The following is a 27612-nucleotide window of genomic DNA, read 5'->3' on the forward strand; positions in this document are numbered from 1 at the left end:
CATGTATAGATTTGTTGGTTTGGTTAACAAAACATGTAATGAATTTAAAGCTACAGAGTGGATAACATACGAGGGCTGTTAAAAAAATATGCAGACTGACGTCATAAAACAAAATGTACTTTATTTAGAAGTTACAGGTCTGGGACCCCTTCAAAGTACTCTCCTCCCCAATGCACACACTTATCCCAACGGTGTTTCCACTTGTTGAAACAGTCCTGGTACGCTTCTTTTGTAATGTCCTCCAGCTCCTTCGTCACATTTGCCTTAATCTTGGGAATCATCTCAAGTCTTCTTCCTTTCAAGGGTCTTTTGAGTTTGGGGAACGATAAAAAATTTCAAAGAGCAAGGTCAGGTGAGTAGGGGGGATGGGGAAGAACAGTGATCGAGTGTTTGGCCAAAAACTCACGAGTACTGAGGCACAAATTTCGCAGCAATGCGGTGCATCTTCAATTTTTCGGTCAAAATCTCGTAACAAGATCCAACTGATATCCCACACTCTTCAGCAAGCTCCCTGACAGTTGGACGTCGACTTGCCCGCACCAGGGTGTTGATTTTGTCGACGTGTGGGTCGTCAGTTGACGTGGAAGGACGTCCAGGATGCTCATCATCTTCAATGGACTGTCGACCATCCTTAAAACGTTCATGCCACTTGAAACATGCCGTACGCTTCATAGTAACATCACCGTAAGCCGTGTTAAGCATAGCAAAAGTTTCAGTTGCAGATTTTCCAAGTTTAACACAAAATTTCACAGCAAGTCATTGCTACTTCAGGTCATTCATTCTGAAATCCACCAAACGAAAAAATCGCACTTCACTTAAAACTGCGTAGCTAATACACAAATGAAGATATCTGCAATCGGGAAATGGGGTCGTAATCAGCTGATCTGTGCGAACCTAGCGACACCAAGCGGATTCCCTTGGAACCAACTGGAGCAGCAAATTCTAACAGTCAGCGTATTTTTTTAACATACCTCGTAAAGTGACAAGTGGGATCTACAGAGATTCTTTCTTTGGCTCAGTATTTATATCAGTAATTTTGAAAGTAAAATTTCTAAAATCAATAAAAGAAATGAACAGTTGTTGTCTTTATTTGAAAATAAACAAACTAAAACACTTTCAGTAAGTTAAATTTAATGTTTTAATTATGTGTAAAGTGATGCAGTTCGTGTGTACAGGACTTCCTGTGTGATAGGAACACTGCAGATAGTTGGGTGTAATTTTTGATAAAACTGTTGATGCTTTACTGTCATTGTAGCAGCAATTAGTATTTCTCTCTATCTTGATATCTGGAAATTTTGAGTTTATGAACAAGGTATATATTATCAGAATAACAATTTAGTTGTATCTGATGTGGTCTAATATTTTACTTTATCTTTTGATTAGAAACAGTATAGAAACACTAGTACTACACGTATAAGGGAAAGCATAGTTTGACTTATTTTCTGTGAAACATAGAATAGTTGAGAGACATTTAAAGAGTTTACATCCTGGAATGTTACGTGATTCTTGACAAAGCTACTTCTTTCTAAGACTTACAAGTTTGTGGAATATTTTACTTGGTGGTGATTTATATTATTTAGTGTTCAAGTTTTAGTTTGGTTTCATTGTCATACATTCTTTGAATATTTAGTTTATTGTACTGTTCTACAATAAAGTCTTTTGAAGGTTTATTTATTTATTTTCACTAATATATTACAAGTTTGTTTTTAGGTACATAACACTGCAGAACTTATTCAGTGTCTTAACAGGTTTCACTTGACAACTTTAAAATTATTTTATTCACTCTAAAAATCATATAAAATATTTCATCACAAAGATTCTATACTGTGTGTACCTTTAGGTATACAGTAACTATTTGACTATATTTTATATAGTAACTATTTGACTATATTTTACCAATGTCTACAAAACTTGCTTACCAGCACTATTAGTTATATATTTTCATTTGTATTTTAAGTTCAACCATAAAATAAGTGTTAATAATTTTTAGGTTACTTTAGAGTGTTGTCGTTATAACAAAACATTTGTCACAGTTATATTGGTTTTGTAATCATTGAACATATTTATATATTGAGAAGCAAAAAGGTTGAATGTGTAACAGTCAACATAATATGGATCTAGTTGTCTCAGATTGCAGATCCCTGGCTTATGCACTTATGCAATTTTTATTCAGTGTTAACAAACTGGAATTAATTTATTAGTGAAGATAATAACAGGTCTTAAATCAATATGAGATGATTAAACTTATCTTTAATACAACCTAAAGAAAATGAACTTTCTGCAGAAAGTAACCACCATCTGACACCCATAATTAACCAACATGATGAGTCATTAGAAGCTATCTCAAAAACGCTCCCGTACCACAGTTCCAGTCTTTTAAACTCTGAAAATAATAAGTTGAGTTCTGAGAAAGAAAATCAAGTCTTGTCAAGTAACATGGCAGAACACCAACAGAAACTTTATAATTCATGCCCAAGAAAAGAAGGAAAAGACACACCATTAAGTAAAAAACCAAGGAAAAGAAAGTTCCCAGGTCCTGCAGGGTTACTTCCTAACCTGGTGAGTGTTTCTTGAAAGTAAGCTTAGATATTTACAGTTTCTAGATTTCTATTATTACCATAAAAAATGAACTTAGGCAATATGCAAAAAATATGCCATTAACAAAGTATAACAAAATGTACAATAATTGTCTGTGCAAAGAATGTTGTACAGTAGGCCTAGATCACTTAACTGACAGCACTTGTATGGGATAATTTATATGAAGTTATCAGTGTTTATACACTTGTATGGGATAATTTATATGAAGTTAGCAGTGTTTATACACTTGTATGGGATAATTTATATGAAGTTAGCAGTGTTTATACACTTGTATGGAATAATTTATATGAAGTTATCAGTGTTTATAAACTTGTATGGGATAATCTATATGAAGTTAGCAGTGTTTATAAACTTGTATGGGATAATTTATATGAAGTTAGCAGTGTTTATACACTTGTATGGGATAATTTATATGAAGTTAGCAGTGTTTATACACTTGTATGGGATAATTTATATGAAGTTAGCAGTGTTTATACACTTGTATGGGATAATTTATATGAAGTTAGCAGTGTTTATATATTTGTGTGTGTGGTGTCTATGGCAACATAGACAGAAGGTTTAATTGTATGCAGTACTCATGTGACTACATATAGTGTTTAAGTAAATCATTAGAGTGAAATTATAGCAGTACATTGGGATCATTAGACTGGTGAGGAAGAATATCTTACCAGAAACCAGAACATTGGGATCATTAGACTGGTGAGGAAGAATATCTTACCAGAAACCAGAACATTGGGATCATTAGACTGGTGAGGAAGAATATCTTACCAGAAACCAGAACATTGGGATCATTAGACTGGTTAATGAGTGATATCATACCAGTACATTGGGATCATTAGACTGGTGAGGAAGAATATCTTACCAGAAACCAGAACATTGGGATCATTAGACTGGTTAATGAGTGATATCATACCAGTACATTGGGATCATTAGACTGGTGAGGAAGAATATCTTACCAGAAACCAGAACATTGGGATCATTAGACTGGTTAATGAGTGATATCATACCAGGACATTGGGATCATTAGACTGGTGAGGAAGAATATCTTACCAGAAACCAGAACATTGGGATCATTAGACTGGTGAGGAAGAATATCTTACCAGAAACCAGAACATTGGGATCATTAGACTGGTGAGGAAGAATATCTTACCAGAAACCAGAACACTGGGATCATTAGACTGGTTAATGAGTGATATCATACCAGTACATTGGGATCATTAGACTGGTTAATGAGTAATGTCATACCAGTACGTTGGGATCATTGGTTAATGAGTGATATCATACCAGGGCATTGGGATCATTAGACTGGTTAGTGAGTGATATAGCAGTACATTGGGATCTTTAGACTGGTTAATGAGTAATGTCATACCAGTACATTGGGATCATTGGTTAATGAATGATATCATACCAGTACATTGGGATCATTAGGCTGGTTAATGAATCATATCATACCAGTACATTGGGATCATTAGACTGGTTAATGAGTAATGTCATATCAGTACATTGGGATCATTAGACTGGTTAATGAGTAATGTCATACCAGTACATTGGGATTATTGGTTAACGAGTGGTGTTATACCAGGATGTAGTGATCATTACATTTGTTAACAGCTTTGAGTAAGCGACATAGGCATGAAAATATTTTAATTTTATCGTACCTTTAACATAAGGAATTTATAATTTTTAATATTTTGTCTCCTAAGTTTCCTATAAAATGAAGTAGTTAACAAGGATAGTATTTATTATAATATGTAGTAATTTATTAAAATGGAAATACATTAACAGATATAATCTGCAATAGTGGCATATTGAAACTGGCTGTATTAGAATTGCTGGGATGTTAGTACTTTGATTAAGTTAGTGGTGCATTTCTTTTCAATTTTAACAATCGTTCATTCAAACCCTCTACACAACATGTTGAATAAGGGTGGAGAATGTTGTGATTTCCTGTATGAAATTAACTTTCAGTGCACTTCTCAAGGAGCTGGTAACATTTTGTGTTCTAGTGTGTTAACTAAAGTTTGTTTTTCTACAGGATTGTGTCATAAAAATGAATAACTTTCTTTGTTTTAGCAACTAGGCCCATCAGCGTTAGAGTTTTCTACTCTGGATTCTCCAGTGCCTGAAAAGCCTCCAGTAATTCCAACAGCTATTGTATGTATTGTTTGGGAGACATTTATTAGTAAAGTTGTATGTGAGATTGTAGTCTTAAATAAACTCATTGTAAGCAAGTTGGGTAGTTGTAGCTCATACATTCCATGTAGAGTAGTTTTACAAATAGCAAAACATTTTCATACTGAATGAAAACAATTATATGAGGTGACGTTATGTACTTTGAAAGGAATTGAAGCCAGATGACGTATATCAAATATGAAAATATAACCTTCTAAGGAAAAATATTTAATCAAATATTATGGAAACAGACTTCAAATACTGAGGTAATATTTGTCATTATTTACATTGTGTGTAAACAAACTTGAGATATAGAGGTTATACCAATAGTATACGAGGGCTGTTCAAAAAATACGCGGACTGACGTCATAAAACAAAATGTACTTTATTTAGAAGGTCTGGGACCCCTTCAAATTTTAATGGACTGAAACTGAGAGTTGGAAGAAACAGCAAACGACATGTTAGTTTCTCTACTGAGGCATTCTTCATAAGTGTTCGGGTTAGAGTTGCTATGTCAGTTGAGAACCTTTCTACAGTACTCGGGTTAAAAACAGTGGTTCATTTCCCAACACAGTGGATAGCTCGATGTGGCTTTGGTATAAGACACACACACCAATGGCAGCAATCGGGAAGTAAAATCTGACCATTAGTAACTGATAATGGGAAAGATATGTTTGACTGGCTCCACTCAAATCATTTGAAGTAAATTACCCCATGCTTGTATTGTTTAAACAGCTGCTGGTGGTGTAATAACGTTGGGAACCTTTTAATAACATTGGTTGGAATCTTGTAAATATGAATACGAGGGCTGTTCAAAAAATACGCGGACTGACGTCATAAAACAAAATGTACTTTATTTAGAAGTTACAGGTCTGGGACCTCTTCAAAGTACTCTCCTCCCCGACACACACACTTATCCCAACGGTGTTTCCACTTGTTGAAACAGTCCTGATACGCTTCTTTTGTAATGTCCTCCAGCTCCTTCGTCGCATTTGCCTTAATCTTGGGAATCATCTCAAATCTTCTTCCTTTCAAGGGTCTTTTGAGTTTGGGGAACAAGAAAAAATTGCAAGAAGCAAGATTAGGTGAGTAGGGGGGGTGGGGTAGAACAGTGATGAAGTGTTTGGCCAAAAACTCACGAGTTCTGAGGCACAAGTTTCGCAGCAACGCGGTGCATCTTCAATTTTTGGTCAAAATCTCGTAACAAGATCCAACTGATATCCCACTCTTCAGCAAGCTCCTGACAGTCAGGCGTCGATTTGTCCGCACCAGGGTGTTGATTTTGTCGACGTGTGGGTCGTCAGTTGGCGATGGAAGGACATCCAGGACGCTCATCATCTTCAATGGACTGTCGACCATCCTTAAAATATTCATGCCACTTGAAACATGCCGTACGCTTCATAGCAACATCGCCGTATTAAGCATAGCAAAAGTTTCAGTCGCAGATTTTCCAAGTTTAACGCAAAATTTCACAGCAAGTCGTTGCTCCTTCAGGTCATTCATTCTGAAATCCGCCAAACGAAAAAATCGCACTTCACTTAAAACCGCGTAGCTAATACACAAATGAAGATATCTGCAATCGGGAAATGGCATCATAATCAGCTGATCTGTGCGAACCTAGCAACACCAAGAGGATTCCCCTGGAACCAACTGGAGCCTCGCAATTCAAACAGTCCTCGTATACATTATTACATGTTAATGTTTCTACCTACAGACGTTAGTTTTTGTTATGAAATATTTAGCTGTGTAGTGTTAAATTAAATATGGTAGTTATTTATAATCAGATTATATACACGGTATGACATGAATAAATAGAGTTGGTAATTTAGATAATATCAAAGGTTAGACATTACTCATATCTTCAGGAACTCCCAAGTTCTCAGACTGTGGAAGATGAATTTACAAAGGTTCCATGGACAAACATGTTGAATGACCTAGAAATCAGAGATGGTGACCCTAATAGTATTCTAAATTTTAACATCAGTTGGATTGTACGAAAGGTAGGTTGGACTGTGACTTTATATCTTTGTTGAGATTAACTGTTATTGTGTTTAAAAGTTGTTAACATGTAGAAAATGTGTAAATAAAATATTTGTGTTCTCTTATCTTCTGTCACAGTATGGACATACTGTAGGTCCATTGTGTGCAGGATCTAACATCAGTTAATGTCAGATACAAATGAGTAGGTTTAGTGTTTTAAACAAGTTATGTAGGATGTAACATCAGTCACTTCAGTGGTTTAAACAACTTCTATAAAATATAACAGCAGTTAACATCAGTTGGTTAGTGTTTCAAACAAGTTCTGTAGGATATAACATCAGTTGGTTTAGTGTTTTAAACAAGTTCTGTAGAATATATCACATCAGTTGGTTTAGTGTTTTAAACAAGTTCTGTAGGATATAACATCTGTTGTATATATGTAAAAACGGCTCGTTTTGGTTGAGAAAATATTTTACATATAGGAGTGAACAACGTTTCGACCTTCTTCGGTCATCATCAGGTTCACAAAGAAAGAAAGATATAACTGACCTAAGGGGTGCGAGATAACATTTTAGTTTTTTTTTTGTTTATATTAAGGGTACTGTCCTATATATTCAAAAATCGCATTCCATTTTTATCTCTTATTTTTATTGTTTTGACGTAGTTTTTACCTTGTTACAATAAACTATAGTTTGTACAGTCACCGGCGCAGACCGAAATCTTAATGTACAACTGTAAACAAACAACACACGAAACGTAAACGTGACCTAAATACTCGGCACAACTAATTAGGTTATGTTCATGAATGCCGTCTTGAAGTGTCTATTATTTATTTATGTTATGTGTTCACGTGATTGTGATTCCAGAAACTTCCAGAAGTATCCAGAATTAATCTATGACGTCATGTGACATATATTCGAGAATGTTCTAGAAAGTTTCTCAGAGTATATAAACCCATGCATGATGCTATGGTAGTCAGTGCATTGTTGATTCTGTGTTCGTGCAAAAAACTTCATTATGTCAAAGAAAAGGAAATGGAATGATGATTATGTGAAGTTTGGTTTCACTTGCATCAGAACAACTGAGGATCTGCAAAAACCCCAGTGCATGCTTTGTGATGCTGTCTTTTCAAATGCAAACTTGAAGCCATCTAAGCTTCAGGAACACTTCAAAAACTGACATGGTGGAGCAGCTGTTGCAGACCATGATGTTGAATCGTTGAAAGGTATAAGGGCCTGCTTTGATTCTCGAGCAACCCTTCTAAAATTATGTTTTATATCTGCTGACAAACCATTGCTGATGGCTTCATACCACATGGCGTATAAAGTAGCCAAATCAAAGAAGCCCCATACAATTGCAGAAGAGGTGATAAAACCGTGTGCGTTAGAAATGGCAACAATTGTTCTGAGAAAAGAAGCCTCAAATAAGCTTGAATTAGTGCCATTATCAAATAATGTTATTCAAAACCGAATTGGTGATTTGAGTTTGGACATTTTGGACCAAGTTATTGCAGATATCAGGGCTAGTCCCTTGAAAATCTTTCTCCAATTCGACAAAACAACTGATGTTACAAATTGCAGTTGACTCATGGCACTAGTGAGGTATGTTCATAATGGTGCCATAATGGAAGATTTCCTGTTCTGTGAAGATTTGAAAACAACCACAAAAGAGAAAGATATTTTCCAGTGTGTGAACGACTTCTTTGCAAAATATGATTTAGATATCCAAATCATTGGTTCTGTGTGTACCGACGGTGCCCCTGCTGTGCTAGGAAATAAATCAGGATTTTTTGCACTGATGAAACAAGAGGTTTCACACTTGCAAGATACTCACTGTTTTCTTTATCGACATGCTTTGTCATCAAAAACAAAGTTGAAAAAGGTCCTTGACACTTCTGTGAAGACCATCAACTGGATTAGGGGTTGTGCTCTGAACCACAGCCTCTTCAAGTCACTTTGTGAAGATTTTGGAAGTGAGCATTCAGTTTTGCTTTTCCACACAGAAGTCCACTGGCTGTCACGAGGGAGAGCTTTAACGTGCTTCTTTGAACTGCGAGAAGAAGTCAAAACTTTTCTGAAGGAACTATGATCTGCTATGAGAAATAGAGTCACAAGAATTCAACCAAATGCTAGCCAATTTGAGTGAAATTTTCACTTGTATGAATGACCTGAGTGTATCTCTTCAAGGGAAGAACAAACATATTGAAATGCTGCGAAAAGTTACATCTTTGGTGTCGACGAGTTAAAAGAGGGAATCTTTTAAATTTTCCATCACTCGTAGAAATAGTAGGTGAGGATGAGTCCATGTGTGTGTGTGAAGAAATTGTGGATCATTTGGAATCAAAGTCATTTCATGGATATTTTGGAGGAGAACTGGAAACTTCTGAAGAATGGATTATGAATTCATACTTCTTCAATTTGGATAATATGTCGGATGATGAAAAACTGAAAATCTTATTGAACTGTGTACAAATTGAGTTCTTGAAATGCAGTTTGAAAGCAAAACTTTGGAACAATATTGGTGTTGGGCAATGGACGTGTTTCCAAGATTTTGTGAAAAAGCACTAAATGTGCTCATCCCACTAGCGACGACATACTTATGTGACGACATACTTATGTGAGTTTGGATTTAGTGCCCTTTTGTAAATCAAGACAAAATTTAGAAATCTCTTGGATGCACATGCAGACTTGCCGATTGCTATCAGCAACAAGGTACCACGCTTTGTAAAACTCGTAAGAAATAAACAGGAACAAAAGAGTCATTAAATTTAAATTGGTTTATGAACATTTGAACATTTCAAATTCAAAGAAATATTATTTCATGCATGGATGAAAATTTATTTTTTTGTAGACCATGTAGGGTTTATGTAACTTTTAGTTTGTTGTAATATTTTTCTTTTCCAAATGTTTCGTTTTTGTTTATATATCATTAAAAACTAATTATAAAAATATGTTTTGGCCACCTTCACCTTTATTCTTAAATAAATAATTACTGTGAGGGGTGCAAGAACATATTAAAATTTTATAGGGGTGCAGGGCATAAAAAAGGTTGGGAACCACTGGTTTAGTGTTTCAAATAATTCTGTAAGATATCACATCAGTTGGTTTAGTGTTTTAAACAAGTTTTGTAAAATATCACATCAGTTGGTTTAGTATTTTAAACAAGTTTTGTAAAATATAACATTGGTTGGTTTAGTGTTTTAAACAAGTTCTGTAGGATATAACATTGGTTGGTTTAGTGTTTTAAACAAGTTCTATAGGATATAACATCAGTTGGTTTAGTGTTTTAAACAAGTTTTGTAGGATCCCACATCAGTTGGTTTAGTGTTTTAAACAAGTTCTGTAGGATATCACATCAGTCAATCTAAGATCAGTAGGTGTTTTACATGTAAGGTTTAGTAACTATCAGTCAGTGTTTCGTGTAAGATCAATAGGTGTTTTACATGTAAGGTTTAGTCACTATCAGTCAGTGTTTCATGTACAATCAGTAGGTGTTTTACATGTAAGGTTTAGTCACCATCAGTCAGTGTTTCGTGTAAGATCAATAGGTGTTTTACATGTAAGGTTTAGTCACCATCAGTCAGTGTTTCGTGTAAGATCAATAGGTGTTTTACATGTAAGGTTTAGTCACTATCAGTCAGTGTTTCATGTACAATCAGTAGGTGTTTTACATGTAAGGTTTAGTCACTATCAGTCAGTGTTTCATGTAAGATCAATAGGTGTTTTACATGTACGGTTTAGTAAATTTAAAACTAATATGTTTGACCCAAACTGTAAAGTATGATTTTTCTCTTCATTGATATTTTCAGGCAAGAACTAAACAACTCCCAAATGGCAAGGTTCCAGTTTTGGTTGTACTTATAAAAGAAATAGATATTAAAGGAGCTGAAGCTAGTGCTATGTTTCAAGACAGAACAGGTTTGTATTGTAAGAGAATTACATCTAAGCTAATAGAAATCCATACCAAGATGGGCAGCTGATAATTCGATGTTTCCGGACAGAACAGGTTTGTATTGTAAGAGAATTACATCTAAGTTAATAGAAATCCATACCAAGATGGCCAGCTGATAATTCTATGTTTCAAGACAGAACAGGTTTGTATTGTAAGAGAATTACATCTAAGCTAATAGAAATCCATACCAAGATGGCCAGCTGATAATTCTATGTTTCAAGACAGAACAGGTTTGTATTGTAAGAGAATTACATCTAAGCTAATAGAAATCCATACCAAGATGGCCAGCTGATAATTCTATGTTTCAAGACAGAACAGGTTTGTATTGTAAGAGAATTACATCTAAGCTAATAGAAATCCATACCAAGATGGCCAGCTGATAATTCTATGTTTCAAGACAGAACAGGTTTGTATTGTAAGAGAATTACATCTAAGCTAATAGAAATCCATACCAAGATGGCCAGCTGATAATTGATGTTTCGGACAGAACAGGTTTGTATTGTAAGAGAATTACATCTAAGTTAATAGAAATCATACCAAGATGGCCAGCTGATAATTCTATGTTTCAAGACAGAACAGGTTTGTATTGTAAGAGAATTACATCTAAGCTAATAGAAATCCATACCAAGATGGCCAGCTGATAATTCTATGTTTCAAGACAGAACAGGTTTGTATTGTAAGAGAATTACATCTAAGCTAATAGAAATCCATACCAAGATGGCCAGCTGATAATTTTATGTTTCAAGACAGAACAGGTTTGTATTGTAAGAGAATTACATCTAAGCTAATAGAACCATACCAAGATGGCCAGCTGATAATTCTATGTTTCCAAGACAGAACAGGTTTGTATTGTAAGAGAATTACATCTAAGCTAATAGAAATCCATACCAAGATGGCCAGCTGATAATTCTATGTTTCAAGACAGAACAGGTTTGTATTGTAAGAGAATTACATCTAAGCTAATAGAAATCCATACCAAGATGGCCAGCTGATAATCTCTATGTTTCAAGACAGAACAGGTTTGTATTGTAAGAGAATTACATCTAAGCTAATAGAAATCCATACCAAGATGGCCAGCTGATAATTCTATGTTTCAAGACAGAACAGGTTTGTATTGTAAGAGAATTACATCTAAGCTAATAGAAATCCATACCAAGATGGCCAGCTGATAATTCTATGTTTCAAGACAGAACAGGTTTGTATTGTAAGAGAATTACATCTAAGCTAATAGAAATCCATACCAAGATGGCCAGCTGATAATTCTATGTTTCAAGACAGAACAGGTTTGTATTGTAAGAGAATTACATCTAAGCTAATAGAAATCCATACCAAGATGGCCAGCTGATAATTCTATGTTTCAAGACAGAACAGGTTTGTATTGTAAGAGAATTACATCTAAGCTAATAGAAATCCATACCAAGATGGCCAGCTGATAATTCTATGTTTCAAGACAGAACAGGTTTGTATTGTAAGAGAATTACATCTAAGCTAATAGAAATCCATACCAAGATGGGCAGCTCATAATTCGATGTTTCTGGACAGAACAGGTTTGTATTGTAAGAGAATTACATCTAAGCTAATAGAAATCCATACCAAGATGGCCAGCTGATAATTCTATGTTTCAAGACAGAACAGGTTTGTATTGTAAGAGAATTACATCTAAGCTAATAGAAATCCATACCAAGATGGCCAGCTGATAATTCTATGTTTCAAGACAGAACAGGTTTGTATTGTAAGAGAATTACATCTAAGCTAATAGAAATCCATACCAAGATGGCCAGCTGATAATTCTATGTTTCAAGACAGAACAGGTTTGTATTGTAAGAGAATTACATCTAAGCTAATAGAAATCCATACCAAGATGGCCAGCTGATAATTCTATGTTTCAAGACAGAACAGGTTTGTATTGTAAGAGAATTACATCTAAGCTAATAGAAATCCATACCAAGATGGCCAGCTGATAATTCTATGTTTCAAGACAGAACAGGTTTGTATTGTAAGAGAATTACATCTAAGCTAATAGAAATCCATACCAAGATGGCCAGCTGATAATCTGATGTTTCAAGACAGAACAGGTTTGTATTGTAAGAGAATTACATCTAAGCTAATAGAAATCCATACCAAGATGGCCAGCTGATAATTCTATGTTTCAAGACAGAACAGGTTTGTATTGTAAGAGAATTACATCTAAGCTAATAGAAATACATACCAAGATGGCCAGCTGATAATTCTATGTTTCAAGACAGAACAGGTTTGTATTGTAAGAGAATTACATCTAAGCTAATAGAAATCCATACCAAGACGGCCAGCTGATAATTGAAGGTATACGAGGAAAGCACGTGTGATAAAGTTCACTGGTAAAACTGAGTATCTTTAACTTTCTTGTTAGAACATAATGATCTAGGAATTTAAATACATACACTGTTCTTTATCTCTGATGGTATTTTCACCAAATATAGATGAATAATTGTAAACATTTATCATTGTACTCTAGTTGAAAACAATGCACCCCAAGCCCTACTAATCAACAAATGTGGTATTTTATTTTTATCACACTGGATGCAGTGATAAGTAAATATTATTATTATTAATGTCAAAATAAAACCAACATGTACTGTTTCCTTGTGGTGAATGAAAATCTGATTGGATTGAATATTTCTGCATGATTTTGTCAGTGCTTTGTTGGTAATTAATTCAACAAACAGACTCGTGCATTGATTGAATAATTTATTAGATGTCTCTATCTCAGAAAAACAGTTATTGTCCAGTAATTAAAAATATCATCACAGTTGTTATCACAACATCCATGTGATTTGTATGTCTAACCTGTTGTTATCACAACATGTGTGTGATTTGTAGCTATGCTTCCAGTGATGAGCTGTTGTTATCACGACATGTCTGTGATTTGTAACTATGCTTCCAGTGATGAGCTGTTGTTATCACAACAACTGTATGATTTGTAAGTATGCTTCCAGTGATGAGCTGTTATTATCACAACAACTGTATGATTTGTAAGTATGCTTCCAGTGATGAGCTGTTATTATCACAACAACTGTATGATTTGTAAGTAGGCTTCCAGTGATGAGCTGTTGTTATCACAACAACTGTATGATTTGTAAGTATGCTTCCAGTGATGAGCTGTTGTTATCACGACGTGTGTGATTTGTAAGTATGCTTCCAGTGATGAGCTGTTATTATAACAACAACTGTATGATTTGTAAGTAGGCTTCCAGTGATGAGCTGTTGTTATCACAACAACTGTATGATTTGTAAGTATGCTTCCAGTGATGAGCTGTTATTATCACAACAACTGTATGATTTGTAAGTATGCTTCCAGTGATCTGTTGTTATCATAACAACTGTATGATTTGTAAGTATGCTTCCAGTGATGAGCTGTTATCATAACAACTGTATGATTTGTAAGTATGCTTCCAGTGATGAGCTGTTATTATAACAACAACTGTATGATTTGTAAGTATGCTTCCAGTGATCTGTTGTTATCATAACAACTGTATGATTTGTAAGTATGCTTCCAGTGATGAGCTGTTATTATCACAACAACTGTATGATTTGTAAGTATGCTTCCAGTGATCTGTTGTTATCATAACAACTGTATGATTTGTAAGTATGCTTCCAGTGATGAGCTGTTATTATAACAACAACTGTATGATTTGTAAGTATGCTTCCAGTGATGAGCTGTTGTTATCACAACATGTGTGTGATTTGTAGCTATGCTTCCAGTGATGAGCTGTTGTTATCACGACATGTCTGTGATTTGTAACTATGCTTCCAGTGATGAGCTGTTGTTATCACGACATGTCTGTGATTTGTAACTATGCTTCCAGTGATGAGCTGTTGTTATCACGACATGTGTGATTTGTAAGTATGCTTCCAGTGATGAGCTGTTATTATCACAACAACTGTATGATTTGTAAGTAGGCTTCCAGTGATGAGCTGTTGTTATCACAACAACTGTATGATTTGTAAGTATGCTTCCAGTGATGAGCTGTTATTATAACAACTGTATGATTTGTAAGTACGCTTCCAGTGATCTGTTGTTATCACAACAACTGTATGATTTGTAAGTATGCTGCCAGTGATGAGCTGTTATGATCACAACAACTGTATGATTTGTAAGTATGCTTCCAGTGATGAGCTGTTATGATCACAACAACTGTATGATTTGTAAGTATGCTTCCAGTGATGAGCTGTTATGATCACAACAACTGTATGATTTGTAAGTATGCTTCCAGTGATGAGCTGTTATTATAACAACAACTGTATGATTAGTAAGTATGCTTCCAGTGATGATCTGTTGTTATCATAACAACTGTATGATTTGTAAGTATGCTTCCAGTGATCTGTTGTTATCATAACAACTGTATGATTTGTAAGTATGCTTCTAGTGATGAGCTGTTATTATAACAACAACTGTATGATTTGTAAGTATGCTTCTAGTGATGAGCTGTTATTATAACAACAACTGTATGATTTGTAAGTATGCTTCCAGTGATGAGCTGTTGTTATCACAAACATCATATTCTGATTTGCTTTTCTGTTTTTTCTCCTTTTTTGTAGACACTAAATGTTTTTCACCATAGAATAAAATACCATTAATTAAACAGTTTGTTTCTCATTTGTTTATAGAAGTTGATAAAGGTTAAAAACAATGCTGTGTGCAACATAAAACACACCTATTCATTTCTCTACAGACCATATGTCAGTAAATGGTTGATAACAGAATCCTATGCACAGAGCTAATACACACTGGTTGTCAGAGATCTGTGTGGAACTTTCTTTGAATATGTCTTGGTTCTTTGTTGATACTCCACAGTTTTAACTCGTTGTTTGAAGAAGAACCCAAACAGTGTATGACAACAAAGGCGTTGTAAGTTGGGGAAGTCCTGTTGCATTTACAGGTTTTGTCAGATGTTTGAATTGTGCATGGAACTGTCAGAAATGTCACTATAAAGTAAGGGTGGTGAGTAGAGGTATACAAATATTTACAAAATAACTAACCTATTGCACAGCTATTTATGAATATACATAGTTCCAAGAAGTTTCCTAAAAATTAGTTATTTGATAGACATGACTGCTAATTGATTGGATTGGTTCTGAAGGAGAAAAACTAGGTATTTTCAAGTAGGAAGCCAATGCATGAAAGACAAGAATCACGAAGGTAGGCAGTTGTCACATAGAGTTGCATAGCTAATCATGTACTAGCCACAAGGTCAGATCACATTTTTAGTTTTCATTTATTTAAATAAAATCAGAAAAGAAAATGTGATTATTTTAATTTTTTTGGCATGGACATGTTTACTGATAACTTCAACCATTAATGAAGCTTTTCTGTAGTTGTTACACTTCTTAAACTGTCAACAGCTTCACTCTACATACTTGGTATCGGGCTGATTATGTGCTATAATAATTGACGCTTGTTTCTCAGTGTGACCTGATTGATAAAACAGTAGTAACACATATTTCTATGTTTATGTTATTTTTTTTATACTTGAGTGTTTTGCTACTTGTGTATGGTTCTGGATGTTTTTATGACATATACTTGTCCATATTAATTTTAGAAAAGTCTGAAATTCTCATGGTCTAATTTAGATGAATTTATTATATTTATTGATGTTTAGAGAAATTTGACAAAGGAATTAGTCACATTTAGTTTGTGGAGACATAATGATGTTAATCAGTGTGTCAATTTTCAGGAGAAATTCAAGGAACCATCCACAGAAAGCTGGTTGAAGAATATCAAATGTACCTTAAGCCTGGATGTGTTCTGGTATTAAAGCAGGTGAGTCAGTCACTTTGAATGAAGTTCACGAACCTTCAACCTGGATGTGTTCTTGTTTAATGACAGGTGAGTGAGTCATTTTAAAACAAGTTCATGTACCATCAACCTGAATGTTGTTGTTTTGAATTAAGCCCAAAGCTACTCAATGGGCTATCTGTGCTCTGCCCACCACGTGTATCGAAATCCAGGTTTTAGCATTGTAAGTTCGAGACATACTGCTGAGCCACTGGGGGCTAACCTGAATGTGTTATGGTATTATGACAGGTGAGTCAGTTACTTTAAAAGAAGTTCATGTGCCTTCAATCTGGATGTGTTATGGTATTATGACAGGTAAGTCAGTCACTTTAAAAGAAGTTCATGTGCCTTCAACCTGGATGTGTTATGGTATTATGACAGGTGAGTCAGTCACTTTAAAAGAAGTTCATGTGCCTTCAACCTGGATGTGTTATGGTATTATGACAGGTAAGTCAGTCACTTTAAAAGAAGTTCATGTGCCTTCAACCTGGATGTGTTATGGTATTATGACAGGTAAGTCAGTCACTTTAAAAGAAGTTCATGTGCCTTCAACCTGGATGTTTTATGGTATTATGACAGGTGAGTCAGTCACTTTGAAAAAAGTTCATGTGCCTTCAACCTGGATGTGTTATGGTATTATGACAGGTAAGTCAGTCACTTCAAAAAAAGTTCATGCATCTTCAACCTGGATGTGTTCTGAATTGTGACAGGTTTATAAAGTGGACCTTTCTTCTTCAGGTCCATCTTTGAAAAGTTCTGAAGTTATAGAGTTTTATTGTTTTATACCATAACTTCTTGAACTTACATTTTTTCTGACTTTATGCATGGCAGATTTATTGGTATTGATGTATAGTGGTAGTACAACAGGTGAGTTGACCATTTTAAAAGAAGCTATCTTGTATGTTTAACCTGGATATGTACTGGATACTAGCTTGATTAATGTGTATGTAATGTTTAATTCTGTGTCTGTTGTCGTTACTAGGTGAGTGTTTTCAGTCCAACATCAAGAAATCATTATTTGAACTTAACCCGAATAACCTAGTTTATTTCTACTGCCCATTGGACAAAGTGACCAAGGTTTGTGTTCAAGAACTAAGTGGGGCCACCTTAGCCAGAATGGCCCAGGAGAGTTTGCTGGAAGCAAAACAATTGTGTGGTGAGCTGTCAAATATATTAAGTTATATATTCACATATTAGACTAGATTCCCATAATGTCTGGTGAACTTGTATATATTAAGTTGTATATTCGTGTATAAAACCAAATTAGCATAATGTCCGGTGACTTATCGTATCTATTGAAAGTTGTAAATTCACATATTTTAAATAAGGTAGCAAACATCAAGCTGAGATGTAAGTATAACAGAAATTATCAGACTTATTACAAATGTGAATCACCTCTATTCATACCACCAACACAAGCTGTATAAAAAGTGTTTATGTTGACATCTAGTATTCAGGTACAGTAATGCCTAACAAACCATGAAATGTTGAAGAAATATTATGTGGAGAATAAAGGAAACAAAGACAATAAAAGCAAGGGTGAATCTATGTGAATAAATAAAATAACATTGGTTGAAAAATATATACGTAAACATTTTATGTAGAGGAGCGAACAACATTTTGACCTTCTTCAGTCATTGTCAGGTTCACAAAGAAAGAAAGAGGTAACTGACCAATAGCTGACCACATGTTTGAAAGGGGCTTGTGTAACTGAGTGTAGGAATGTAGAGGGCATGCTTAGATGTTTGATTATATTTATTAATATAGGTATAAAGGTATTCCTTTGTATTGGTTTATTCTGGGCTTGAATTGTTGAATAAGTAAGGCTTCTTTAATTTTATGCTTTATGTTTGTTTCTTTATTTAGTATTTGGGTGTTTTCTATGGTTATGTTGTGTTTATTTGACTTGCAGTGTTCGAAAACGTGTGAAGGTGACTTTTTATGTTCTTTGAATCTGGTTTCCATTTTTTTACTTGTTTCTCCAATATAAAAGTCGTGATAGTTATCACATCGTATTTTATAAATAATGTTGGTGTGGTGTTTGTCAGTGTAGTTTTTACATAGTATAGACCTCAGTTTTGTGCCTGGTTTTTGAATAAATTTGGTATTAACTGGAATGTCATATTTTGTAACTAGCTTTTGCCAAATGTTGGTTATTTGTCTGCTGATGTCAGGAATATATGGTATGCAGCAGTATATGGTTTCGTGATTTTTTAATTCATGGGATATATTTACTTTTGTTAGTGAATTTTGCTTTTTGTTCAGGTGTGTGTGTGTGTGTAATGTTTTCTACGGTTTGTGGAGGAAACTTATCGATGTTGATGAAGTATTGTTTTATTTTGTCTAATTCATTGTTAATTTTATCTGGTGAGCATAGTTTTATGGCTGTATTTATTTGGTTTCTTAGTATGTTGAGTTTTTGTTTTGTTTCATGTGCTGAGTCCCAAGGAATGTATAGTCCAGTATTGGTAATTTTTTGGTGGATTTCTGTTTCAAATTGTGTATCAGTTCTTGTAATTTTGAGGTTAAGAAATGATATTTGATTGCTTTCTTCCTGTTCACATGTGAAGTTAATGCTGGGATGTATAGAGTTAATGTGATTGAAAAAATTAAGTGTGTGTTCTGTAGATGTGAATTCCACAATCATTTAGTCTACATATCTGTACCAGTATAGTGGTGGATGTAATGTTGTGTTAATTTCTTGTTTCAACTTGTGTCATAAAAATATCAGCTAAAACTGGTGATACTGGGTTGCCCATGCTTAGGCCATTTGTTTGTATATAGTTTTGGTTGTTGAACATGAAGTTTGTCTTTATCATGGTGAATTCTATGAGGGTTGCTAATTGGTTGCTGGGAATGTCTATAGTTGGGTTAGGGTCTCGGATATAGAGTTCCAAGGCTATCTTGCAGGCTTCAGTGGTTGGAACTTCTGTAAAGAGGGATATAACATCGAAACTGGCCATTAAGGCTTTATGATTAAGTTGATTTAGATTAGACTTGAAATTAAAAGAGTCTTTGATGAATGAGCTGGCTGAAGTTACATATTTGGAGAATGCCCATGCTATGTATTTATCAAGATTGTAATTAAACGATTCATATGTGGACATTATTGGTCGAATGGACAATCTGGTTTATGAGGTTTGGGGATGCCGTGATATTTGTGGTGTGCGTGAGTCAGTTTTGTGTAAGTAGGAATAAAGCCGCCAGTGAAATTGTGTTGGCTTTTTTCATTTGTAGTAGTAATTTGTTTAGTTGTGTTTCGTGTGTTTTTGTTGGATTTGTGTGTATTGGTTTAAATTTGTTCGTGTCTGATAGGATGTTCTTCATTTTTTGGATGTATTCATTCATATTCATTATGACTATAGCGTTTCCTTTATCTACTTTAAGAATTTTAATGTTTTTGTCTTGTTTTAGGTTTTTAATGGAATTAATGTCTCTTTTTGTAAAATTATGTTGATGGTTTTGTGAGAAAATTCTTTGAAAAATCATTTAAGATGTTTTAGGTGTTTCTGGAAAATATAAATTTTTAATTTTTTCTGGGAAGTTTGGTTGTTGGATGTCAATAAAATTGTTGAAGTTGTCTTCTTTCTGTTGGTTGTTTTCTTGTTTTTGTTTTCTGTGGAAAGTATCACAAGTCTCCTGGCTAGGTCTTCTAAACATGTTTTAATTTCTTAGGTTGGAATGTACCAAGGTGCTATTGCAAAGATGAGTCCTTTGTTAAGTAGATGTATCTTGTCTGTGTTTAATTGTTGGGTGGATCTGTTAAAAAATCATGAAACCATATACTGCTGCACACCATATATTCCCTATATTAGCAGAAAAATAACCAACATTTGGCAAAAACTAGTAATAAAATATGACATTCCAGTTAATACCAAATTTATTCAAAAACTAAGCACAAAACTAAGGTCTATACTATGTAAAAACTACACTGACAAACACCACACCAACATTATTTATAAAATACAATGTGATAACTGTCACAACTTTTATATTGGAGAAACAAGTAGAAAAATGGAAACCAGATTCAAAGAACACAAGAAGTCACCTTCACACGTTTTCTAACACTGCAAATCAAATGAACAAAACATAACCATAGAAAACACCCAAATACTAAATAAAGAAACAAATACAAAATTAAAGAAGCCTTACTTATACAACAAGTCAAGCTAAAAATAAACCAATACAAAGAAACACCTTTATACCTATATCAATAAATATAATCAAACATCTAAGCACGCCATCTACATACCTACACTCAGTTACACAACCCCCTTTCAAACATGTGGTCAGCTATTGGTCAGTTACCTCTTTCTTTCTTTGTGAACCTGACAATGACTGAAGAAGTTAGAAATGTTGTTTGCTTCTCTACATAAAAAGTTTCTCAACCCAAACCAGCCATTTTTACATACATATTTTTCTCTACAAGTGGATTTTCTTGTCATTACTGATAACATTGGTTGGTTTCTTCCTTTTTTTTTACATGTGTGTGACTTCACTGGCAGCTGCAGTTGGAAAAGTAGTTCCAAATGTAGCTTCACCAGCTTAGGACAAGAATATACTGTTACAACCTCCTTTTAAGTCAGTGTTGGAGTGCAGTATCCCATGATCCATGATTACTTTAATAACTAACTGTGTGTGACTTCACTGGCAGCTGCAGTTGGAAAAGTAGTTCCAAATGTAGCTTCACCAGCTAAGGACAAGAATATACTGTTACAACCTCCTTTTAAGTCAGTGTTGGAGTGCAGTATCCCATGATCCATGATTACTTTAATAACTAACTGTTTAAACTGTCATATTCAAGAGAGAACCCTGAACTGTCGCTAACCTTTATAATTATCTCTGTTGTCCCTTGGGATTATCTCACTCCAGAGTGTGGACAAAAACACAGGGACAAACTGATGAAAGTTCCTATGGAACAGCTTTTGTAATCTTTAACTAAGCAAAGGACTTAGTACACGTATACAACCGTTTGATATCCAGTGAACAAAAATGTAGAACATCTGTAAGGAAATTGAGAAAAATTACATTAATATACTCAACTACATGGATGTTCCAAACTGGTTGTGAAAGGATGAATATAATGGATATTTCAAATAGATTCCAAATAAAACTGAATTCAAAGACAGCTTTTTTATTTCAATAAATGAGGCAGTGATAAACATACTTTAAAGTTCACTTCAGGTTTAATTTTCTAGAGTACTAAATGTGTAAATTAATGTATATGCCTAGTTACCATGTTACTCTAAGAAGTCTTGTAACTGCTGTGTTACATATATGCCTAGTTACCAGGTTACTCTTAAGAAGTCTTGTAACTGCGGTGTTACGTATATGCCTAGTTACCAGGTTACTCTTGAGAAGTCTTGTAACTGCGGTGTTACGTATATGCCTAGTTACCAGGTTACTCTTGAGAAGTCTTGTAACTGCTGTGTTACGTATATGCCTAGTTACCAGGTTACTCTTGAGAAGTCTTGTAACTGCTGTTACGTATATGCCTAGTTACCAGGTTACTCTTGAGAAGTCTTGTAACTGCTGTGTTACATGTGATATGCCTAGTTACCAGGTTACTCTTGAGAAGTCTTGTAACTGCTGTGTTACGATATGCCTAGTTACCAGGTTACTCTTGAGAAGTCTTGTAACTGCTGTGTTAATGATATGCCTAGTTACCAGGTTACTCTTGAGAAGTCTTGTAACTGCTGTGTTAATGTGATATGCCTAGTTACCAGGTTACTCTTGAGAAGTCTTGTAACTGCTGTTACGTATATGCCTAGTTACCAGGTTACTCTTGAGAAGTCTTGTAACTGCTGTGTTACATATATGCCTAGTTACCAGGTTACTCTTGAGAAGTCTTGTAACTGCTGTGTTACGTATATGCCTAGTTACCAGGTTACTCTTGAGAAGTCTTGTAACTGCTGTGTTACGTATATGCCTAGTTACCAAGTTACTCTTGAAAGTCTTGTAACTGCTGTCTTACGATATGCCTAGTTACCAGGTTACTCTTGAGAAGTCTTGTAACTGCTGCCACGTGATATGCCTAGTTACCAGGTTACTCTTGAGAAGTCTTGTAACTGCTGTGTTAATGATATGCCTAGTTACCAGGTTACTCTGAGAAGTCTTGTAACTGCTGTGTTACGTATATGCCTAGTTACCAGGTTACTCTTGAGAAGTCTTGTAACTGCTGTGTTACGTATATGCCTAGTTACCAGGTTACTCTTGAGAAGTCTTGTAACTGCTGTGTTACGTATATGCCTAGTTACCAGGTTACTCTTGAGAAGTCTTGTAACTGCTGTTACGTATATGCCTAGTTACCAGGTTACTCTTGAGAAGTCTTGTAACTGCTGTCTTAATGTGATATGCCTAGTTACCAGGTTACTCTTGAGAAGTCTTGTAACTGCTGTGTTATAGAATTTACTCACTCTTCATTTTTCTCGACCTTTATGGTAAGAGCACGGAGACTGGTGTAATAAAACCATGAAAATTCAGCCATAAAGGAATTCTTTAAAACAAAATGTTGTACTTTACAGACATTTTCCATGAAACAATTAAGGAAACTATAAAACAAGAAAAAATGACAATGTATGGAGTTATTCAAAAATCAGTTGATTTCCCTTACAGTTTAAGTAAAAATGTAACACTAAAACAGTAACTAATATTCAATGTTTTGTATAGATATTATTTAACTATAAAATATACAGTGATTATAGAGAAAAAATATGATCAAAGATGCAGGGAACATTTAAAATGAATATATATATAAACATACAATTTTAAAACAAGGTAAAAAGTTGTCCCCATTAAATTTTTTATTAATAGTTTGATAAACAATTGTTGGATGTTCTCTTTGGAATTTGAGTTAAACCACTATTTACCTTAAAACACAAATTTTAATAATATTATGTAGAAAATAATTATATTATTCAAATCTGCTTAATAATAACTATTTTGAATGCAGGTTGTAATATAAATAATGGTGATTCTACAATCTGCCTCTGATATAACTATTTGTATTTTATTTTGAGAGCTTGTTTTACAAAGTGATTTCTTGTTTGTTTTTTGGTAAATCTCAATTTAAAATTCATTTAAAAGATTTAAGTTTCTAAGTGCAATTATGTGTTCCTATGTTGTGAAACAGTTTGGACAAATTTTGAGGAGGTTAGTTTATGTAATCGTTAAGTTTTGTGTAATTATTAAGTTTGTGTAATTATTAAGTTTTGTGTAATTATTAAATGCCAGATGTGAATGAACTATTTATACTTTAGATCAAACATGTATTGTTTTCTTCTCCATTTCTCCAGACAAATCCTATTTATCTACTAGTATATGTAGATCGCCAACTCTGTTTAACACAGATGCTGGAAGTCTCTCTGTTGGTTTTATTCCTGGAGTATCAATCAGTAGGAGATTCACTACCCCACAGAAATTCCACAGTGCCTCACAATCAACCTCTGTTAGGATCCCCAAACATCAGCCACCCAGACTGCTTACTGCCACTCGATACCCAGCTGTTTTCGGAACTCCAAGATCACAGATTCAGTCAAACTGTGTGACCGAGTCGAATTTGACTAAATGCAAGTTAGCAGATGAAAATATATCATCAAATGATCCAGCTAAACATTGGTCTCCAAGCCAATGCACTGATGATATGACAAAGAAAAGTATAACAGAAAATAGGAATATTACTTACCCAAGTTTGAACCCTAGAGTTAGAAAGTTTACATTTAAAACATTCAACAAAGCACCCAAGAGCTTAATTTCAACTGAATCTTATCCTTATACAGTTGAGAATGAGGAAGATAAACATGCTGAGGAACATTTCTTGGTAGAAGGTATGTAAAAAAAAAAAAAAAAAGTTTCTCCAATTTCCATGGGCAATAATTTGAGTTAAAGTATTTTATTTGTGGAAATAGGAATATGAAAGACAACCTATCTGTGGCTTCTGTATCCATTATACTGTTTCTCTTTATGCTGTACACATTATACTACTGTTTCTGTTTATATTGTCAATACATTTCATACATCTTCATTTCTAATTCAAATATTGTTCATTTGTATCCTTTTCATGAATACAGAAGTGGTCACAAATCTAAGGCGATACCCTGTAAGTTTATGTGTCAGGCTATGTATACCTTGTAACTTTATATGTAAAGCTACGTATACCCTCTAAGTTTACATGTAAAGCTACGTATACCCTCTAAGTTTACATGTAAAGCTACGTATACCCTGTAAGTTTACATGTAAGGCTACGTGTACCCTGTAAGTTTACATGTAAGGCTACGTGTACCCTGTAAGTTTGCATGTAAGGCTACGTGTACCCTGTAAGTTTATTTGTTTCAGATCATATGCACTGAGACACACAAGAAAGGAAACAGAGATTGCTGCTGCCCATCTTTGATGTTCTGTGATATTAAGACATTTCTTACTGTGGACCTGATGTACAATTCCAGATGTTGGTTGGTTGACTCTGTTGATGTGGTTGTTCTGCTTTTCAAAATAAGGTGTGTTGTGTTCACCCATTGTACTGTCTCCAGTGATGTGGTCCTCTGGACTCTTCAATGCATTTATCCCATCTTTATTCTAGTGGAATATGGGAGTTCTTGTCACTTATCAGTTCCTAGCTGCTGGGGTGATGAACCATGCATCATACCACTCATGTAAGAATAGAGTAGTGGCAATGTGCAGGTGTTAATAGTATATAGCAGGTCTGACCATGATCTGATGCACAATTCCTTATACTGCCAGGTTTTTCACTGTATCAGTATGCTGTGTTGATATGTATATCTGATAGATTGTTTTTTACCACAGTGGCGTTCCTCCTTCCTACCATTCTCTGGATGTACATTCCTAATGGGACTGGTATTGGTTGGAGATGGCCCAATCACAGTTACAATCATGTTTTGACGCCATGACACCCAACATCCTTCCTATCATGAACCTGATGTACAATTACAGATACTGCCTGGCTTTGGTTGAAGCTGTGTAGCTGTCATTTTTATTCATTATAAAATGGACACTTCAATCACAGTCAAGAAAAACTTTATTAATTAATGAACTTTGTGATTCTAGCTCTTTTGGTTGTGATAAACTTTTAAAACCAGAACAGGACTTTATGGACACCTTGTGACCTTCCTGTTACTGTGGGCTGGAGAAAAAAAGCCCAATGCTTCCAGGTTTTGGACTGGAGACGTACTAGGGTTTGTGTTCAGTCTTTCTACCATCTGGTGGATGTCAGATTGTAGTGGATCAGATGTTGGTTGGGTTCAAAATGTGCACAAGTAGAGAGAGAATTTGGTAGGAAGCTCAATGTTCTTACAGTAGGGGTTGTGTTGTGCTGTCGTAAATGGGGTACTGCTGCAAAATGATTTACATGTTAATATAAAAAAGCAGGAGTTGGGAAGCCAGTTAAAAGTATTGATACTTTGCACCAATAAAAGGCAGTACTGATGGAGAAAAGGTAATTTGTGAGTAGAGGTAAGTAAATATTTAGGAATATGTTAACTTCCTGAAATGAACAAAACAAACCATACCTCTATCTCTTGTTTTAGTTAGTTTCTAGTCCAAAGAGTGGTATCACAAGCTTAAATTTATAAAAATATTTTTTTTCCTAATTAGTTTATGTTCTATACTGCTATTAGTAAAAACTTGACTCTTCTGGGGCTGGTTCATGCCTTTATACAAAAGATATTAAGAACAGTTTTGTACCTTGAACGTTACAAGCTTGTCAGGGTCTTCTATGTCTTGTGAATTCTGTATTCATTACTATGTTGGTGTGTTTGTTTTTTTATGAATTTTCACAGAGTACATCTTTCAATACACTTTCTCCCTGTAATATTTGACAGTAAAAACCAGAAGTTTACATTTATAATAATTGTACATAGCTTATGTTCAACAATGTTAAAATTATCTTACATTTTTTTTCAGAAACATTTGGGTTATTCAAGTGTTTGATAAAGCTGTAAAGTCCAATTAATAACTCAGTATTCCATTTGTTGAGAAATGTATTATTAATTAATAACTCAGTATTCCATTTGTTGAGAAATTTATTATTGAATTTTATTTTCAGATGAACTCGACCATGTTTTGAAGAACTTGGATGAGGAAACTTTGCTAAGTAGTTGTTAGAAAACACTAACTTACTATATTTATTTTGTGGACTAATAAATATTGTGACGTATTCTAGTTTCTTATGAAAACCTCATCCCTCACTTTACATGCAGAAATTTGATAACACTGATGAACTTTGGAGTTAAAATGTAAGCTTTATAATAATTGATACATGATTATCAAGGTAGATATATTTGTTTGGGTGTTAAGACCCTATCACTACTTTCTGAACTATTTCTTTGGTTTCTCTGAGAACTTGTTTCAATTACATGGAACCCATTATAGCAGAAAATGTGGTTTTCTCCACAGATGTGTAATAATAAATGTTAGCATGACCCACATATTTTTCAATATTAAAATTCAACATTTTTGTACCTGTATGTTTCAGAAAAAACAATCCTTTTGAAATTATAGAAATTAATTTATCCTATTTGAACTAATGTTATAATTTGATGTCCACCTTGATATGGTGTCTGCTAAATAACCTATAAAATTGGTCATTCTATAGTTGTATCTGGATCTATATGTTTTATAGAAGCTCTGTTTCATACTATGTATTAAAAACAATAGAAATATGTAGATTCATTTGTTTATTAAAATTAACTGTCAAATTTGTTATCTTTTATTTTAAAATAATTTTAATAAAAATATTTTTGCAATAATTCATTTTTCATAATTTCAGAACAAACAAAACAGTTTAGACTTATTCTACAGAATCTTATGTGTATCATTGACTAGAGGTTTATGGATGATTGGGATCTTTGTAAACCATGTCACTAAGCAAACTTTCCTTCACTATCAGGAGAGATTGACTGGACTGGTAGTCCAGAGATGAAGTTCTGTATAGTTTGTAAAACTGTGAAGGAAACATGTCATTCACCTGATGAGAAAAAAATGAAAACTGTGTTGACATATTCTAAACTTCCTGAACCCATTAAAATTCTACATGAAACTCAATCATCTATGATGTGTTAACTATGAACGTGCTATAAGTA

The 27612-nt window shown here is 34.3% G+C and overlaps 1 protein-coding gene across 1 annotated transcript in view; it reads left to right on the forward strand.

Annotated features, from left to right (window-relative positions):
* The window catches only part of LOC143234688 (uncharacterized), a 33023-nt gene extending 5744 nt beyond the window's left edge, over nt 1-27279 (forward strand). Inside the window, exons 3-10 of the mRNA XM_076472246.1 lie at nt 2285-2559; nt 4672-4752; nt 6636-6770; nt 10559-10667; nt 16416-16501; nt 17499-17672; nt 23812-24342; nt 26577-27279. Coding sequence (XP_076328361.1) covers nt 2285-2559; nt 4672-4752; nt 6636-6770; nt 10559-10667; nt 16416-16501; nt 17499-17558 — 746 coding nt within the window. The 3' untranslated portion in view covers nt 17559-17672; nt 23812-24342; nt 26577-27279. The remainder of the gene's footprint in view (nt 1-2284; nt 2560-4671; nt 4753-6635; nt 6771-10558; nt 10668-16415; nt 16502-17498; nt 17673-23811; nt 24343-26576) is intronic.
* Nucleotides 27280-27612: the final 333 nt, after the last annotated feature.

The sequence above is a fragment of the Tachypleus tridentatus genome, chromosome 12 (assembly GCF_004210375.1).
Source record: "Tachypleus tridentatus isolate NWPU-2018 chromosome 12, ASM421037v1, whole genome shotgun sequence".
Classification (NCBI taxonomy): domain Eukaryota; kingdom Metazoa; phylum Arthropoda; class Merostomata; order Xiphosura; family Limulidae; genus Tachypleus; species Tachypleus tridentatus.